The sequence below is a fragment of the Balaenoptera acutorostrata genome, chromosome 1 (genome assembly GCF_949987535.1).
Source record: "Balaenoptera acutorostrata chromosome 1, mBalAcu1.1, whole genome shotgun sequence".
NCBI lineage: Eukaryota > Metazoa > Chordata > Mammalia > Artiodactyla > Balaenopteridae > Balaenoptera > Balaenoptera acutorostrata.
The window spans coordinates 89,901,387-89,906,255 of record NC_080064.1 but is presented as its reverse complement, the minus strand read 5'-3'; the positions used below and the strand labels follow the sequence as shown (position 1 = coordinate 89,906,255).

Genomic DNA, 4,869 nt, shown 5'->3' with positions numbered 1-4,869 from the left:
TCTGAGCTTAATAAATGAGGAAGCTATAGTCCAGGCCCTTGAATTTACATAGAGGCTTACCATACAGACAACAAATTTCCTATAACCTGACATTCTATGGTTGATAGAATCAACCATACTGTTAACCACATAGTCTTCATTTCTCCATTCATTTAATAAATATGTACTGAGCTCCTTCTAAGTACCTAGAATTGTGCTACACACAAAACAGTATGAAAAACTGCCATGCCCTCTGTTCTAAAAGAACATATAGTCTGGCTGGGGCAGACTGAGGCAGAAATTGTTAGTTTCCTAAACAATTTCCATTCTCTCTTCTTCTCTAAAAGAAACCTGATTCTTGTACGGGGAGCCATATGTCCAGCCCCACATAATGGATCATGATTAGTTTAAACCCATGATTCCCAAACCGTGTGCCCAGTCTCCAAGGGTGCCAGAGTAAGCTCACTGGGCACGGGGGAATAGCATATTTTAATTTTCAAGGGAAACGCAGTGGGACTCTACATCTATTGGACAGCACGTACTACTAGCTTAGGGTACAGTTTTCATATGCGATCACTACATACCTTTAGACTGTGCCCTATCATTGCCAAACTGGATTTTCAGTGGTTGCTGTGACTAAAAAACAAAGAAAGTATGGCATGAAAAGCATGTAGAACGAGAAATGGCACTATCCAATCTGATGCCAATGTTTGAGAAGTTACGGAATACCCCACAGGTGATACCCATTAACAACACATGGTTCTTTAAGAATGAAAAAGGTATTACTTTTCTTTCAATTTATGTGCATAATTTATTCAAACAGCTACTAAGTTGTAAATAGAACTTTTACGTATTTCTTTTGGCACCGTGAAAATATTTACTGAGATCCCAAGGGAGCTGTGAACCATGAAAGTTTGGAAACCTTTGGTGAAAGCCAATCATGTAAACCCTGTTTCCTGTTTCCTCAGCTTCCTTGCATCTAGAGGTGACCATATGAGCCAATTCCAGCCTAAGCAGAAATCTGCTGGGGGTGAGGGAGGAAGGAAGGTGCTGAGAGAGCATTTACTTTCCTGATAAAAGGGGAAAATGACTAAGACTGTTAGTTGTCCTTCAAAAGTCCAATTCCTTTAGTCATAAAATCCTACAAGTTTTAGCTACAGACTATATGCTCCAGTCTCCTTTCCAGCTACATGTGACCAACTGACTAAGCTCTGGCCAAAGGTACAGGAGCAGAAGTGATACACGCAAATTCTGGAGCATACTCTAAAAAGGAATGGGTGTGCCTTCTAGTTCTTTTCCCTTTCTTGCCAAGGCCCAGAGAATTTAAACAATTAGCCTCAAATACACATAGATAATATAAGCAGAACTCAGATAAGAATGTTAGGCCTCCTTATTTCTAATCCACTGTACTTTCTATATACTACACTCATTGGGGTCTTAGAAATCTCTGCTATAACTCTATACACTATATTTGGTATGTTAGTATACTAAAGTCTCTGATATGATGCCATACTATTGATTCAAAATAATAACAGGATAAATTCACATTATTATAATGCATAAACCATAGCACCTCAGTTAATAAGCAAGACTTAGTTAGTGAGTCAACTGAGTTTCTTAACCTGAACAACTTAGGACTGGACTGCAGCTCATGGTAGGTTACCTCTCCAAGGTGCAGGTCACATGATACTTGGACAGTTCTATGACTAGGAGTAGCAAAGAGGTGGAGATTTAACCATTGCTCCATGAATGAGAGTTTCTCTTAATTGAGGTGGGAATATGAAAAAGTGACATAAAGACAAAAGGATGGGGTGCAGGGACCCGGCTGGGCTACAGCAGGACCGCAGGCAGGGAGGCCATGGGCCCCGGGGCTGCCACCAAGGTTGTGACAAAGGATGCAGATGAGTGGAAAGAATTTGAGCAAAAAGAGGTTGATCGCAGCAGCCTAAGAGTTCAAGCAATGCAAATAAGTGGAAAGAAAGAAGATGAAAATGAAAAAAGAGAAGATCCAGGTGATAACTGGGAAGAAGGTAGAGGTGGTGGTGGTGATGTAGAAAAATCTTCAGGTACCTGGAATAAAACAGCTCCCGTACAAGCATCTCCTGCTCCAGTAGTTGTTACAGAAACCCCAGAACTGACAATGACTAGAGGCGTGTATAAGCCTCTTGGGGTCAGGTTGACCACAGCAAGGAAAGCACCACAAGGGCCACTAGAAATCTACAGTGATGCACAGTTCCCACCCCTGCAGCCCACTGCCAAGCATGTAGAAAAAGCCAGAGCAGGTACTTCAAATGAATGCTACCTGGAGTCAAATGACCACATATGGCATATCCACATCTTATTTAGGGACATGATGTTTTTACCAAGTAAATAAAATGGGAAGAAATGTAAATGACCTCAGATGGAAATTTTTGAGCGTGGCTTTTAAATTAAATCCCAGCCTTTTTGCCTCTTTGAGAGCACAGCTGGCTTGAATTTCAACCTCCACTTTGACTTGTTCCTCTGCTCTGTCCTACAGTGATTCACCACACTCATCTTTATCTGATCCACTCCCATAAAGTAGAAGTGTGGGGAGGTCTTTGAATAATGAGTGGAACTTTACTTGAATGAGGAAATTGTTGTCCTTACTTTATGCATAGAGAAAGAGATATGTATTGTCTATTATTTGCTAAGAGTAAAAGTGAGTCTTAGAAGGAACCACCATGTCATTATACAGTTTTTTAACTTTCCAGTTGTCTTGAAGTCAATCCCAAAATAGGTTTTCAGTTAATAGTATTCAGTAGATTTGCTACCACAGAAAATAGGACTGTAGAGCTTCAGTACAGTATTCTATATTTTCTGTTCAACTGAAGCCTTAAAAATGGTTTTGATAAGGATTTATAAACCAGTTTCCCCCTCCTGTCACTTCCTCAAGATTTTTCTAAAGGGTAGCTTTTTTTTTTTAATTCAAGGAAGGATATTTTCAAAACAACCTAGTGAAGAAGAAATACTTACTGATCACATTTCTTTTCCCTTAGGGATAAAGAAATGGAAAAGAGCTTTGAAGTAGTAAGACACAAAACTAGAGGTAAGGATGAGGGCTCAATAAACCAGACCCTTAAACTTCAGCTAGACAGCCAGCATGCTGTGCTTGAGAATCAGAAAAGCAGCCACACACAGTACAATTAAGGAGTGGTGTTTGCTAGCCCTTCCAAGGTAACTAGACCACAGCTAACCACCACGGACAGCCATCCATCATCTATCTGATCTCTGCTGGATCTACAACTGATGCAGACCGCTCGGTATATGCAATCAGCCCTATTGCACTATGGAAGTTTAAAGTGTCACAACTGCTCTTTATGTGTATTGGATTTAGGGGGATTTTCATTGTTATATAGATGTGTGAACTAGATTCAGCAGTGTTCTTTCATAATTATTCTGCAATTACAAAAAAAACAAAAACTGCAGCCAGTGGTCATTTCAAAATCTTTTTATGTTCAGATACTGAGCCTTCATCAGGGTTGACTACCTCAGATTTGCTGCACTCATTGTGGACTTCATGTGGATCACAACATCTGGATAAGAAGGTTACAGCTTTTAAGTGCTGATGAGAAACTTGAAACCAGCTCTACTGGATTCCTATCAGAAATCCTGCAGAAAGTCAGCCAGCTGGGTTCTGATCTGCTGTGAAAGATGAAGATTTAAGTGACCTTAATTAACCTGTCCTGTGCCCCATCCATAAGGAACACTCTGTAGTGGGCTGTGGCTATGTTAGACTTCCTGGAACATGCTGCTCTCGAAAGAACTGATGTGTTCAGATAATCTGTGTAGGGCTGTGATTTATAATTTAAACTTTGAGCTGTATTCTGAGGTAAACACAAATTAAATTCAACCAAACTCGGTCACCAAGTGGGAAAAGGGGTGGGGGGGGGGAAATAATCTTATTTCTTTTAGTAATTTTTTATTCGGGTAGTGCTCTTTCTGTGTTCCATATTAAGGCTTTTTTGGGGTTTTTTTGTTTGTTTGTTTCTTTTGCTTTGACTTGGAATAGTTCTTTGACAGAGTATATTGCTTGACTAAGCAACCTGAAATATGCATTGGAATTGTGAAATGTCTCATGAATACGCCAATCCCTAGAGTAGAACCAAATGGCCTTTGATGTAAAGGGCAGTAGATGCAGGGGGCTGTACTTCAGGTGATGCTAAAGCCTCCTCTAATCAGGTCTAAGTTGTATAGCAAACTGTGGTGGGAAGAGTATGGTTTCTGCTCAGGCCAAGGGAGTCACGGACGTGTCCTTATAAATTCAAAGCAGTGAGAGCAGAACCTCAACCTAAAACCCACTGAAGTTTCATGGATCTTGCATGATCTCTGACAAGAATTCCAGATGCACTTGTGCCCAAACATTTAAGGTATTAGACATTCTGTAGATGCAGTGATTGTCCCAGCCTAGCTCTGTCATCAACCTTCTGGTGTGTCTTTTTACATTGTTCATTTGGAGAGTCGGGGCAAAAGACAGGTGATGTATACACTGTTTATACACCGCACACACTGTTTTTAATAATTACAACTTAAACTATCCAGTAATTTTTAGTCCTGAAAAAGGACATCAGGACGCTACCCAGGATTACTGAAAAGTCTTTCCATCTAATGAGATAGTCTGGTAATTTCCTAGTTTTGTATCTTCGGTTTAATAGAAATATTTCAAAGTGGCATGTGACTGACCACTTGATGTAGAGTCTGGGTTTCTCTATTGTAAAATCCCTTTGCCAAATGTAGGAGTTGCAGACTTGCTACTGGCAAGAGTGAAGCAAATGGGTGAGTAAAACTATCCTGATACAGGAGCATTTTCCTCTAGGAGTTCAGTCTTGATAAAAGTGTCGATGCAGGAATCGCACTCCTAGAAGGGTTACA

At 40.3% G+C, this 4,869-nt stretch overlaps 1 protein-coding gene across 1 annotated transcript; it reads left to right on the top strand.

Annotated features, from left to right (window-relative positions):
• The first annotated feature begins 661 nt into the window (after positions 1–661).
• On the top strand, positions 662–3,147 carry LOC102999857 (protein CDV3 homolog). Its single transcript, XM_057550316.1, has 3 exons — positions 662–758; positions 1,785–2,248; positions 2,989–3,147. Exons 1-3 carry the CDS (start codon positions 662–664, stop codon positions 3,145–3,147), a joined length of 720 nt encoding a protein of 239 aa, XP_057406299.1.
• The last annotated feature ends 1,722 nt before the right edge of the window (positions 3,148–4,869 follow it).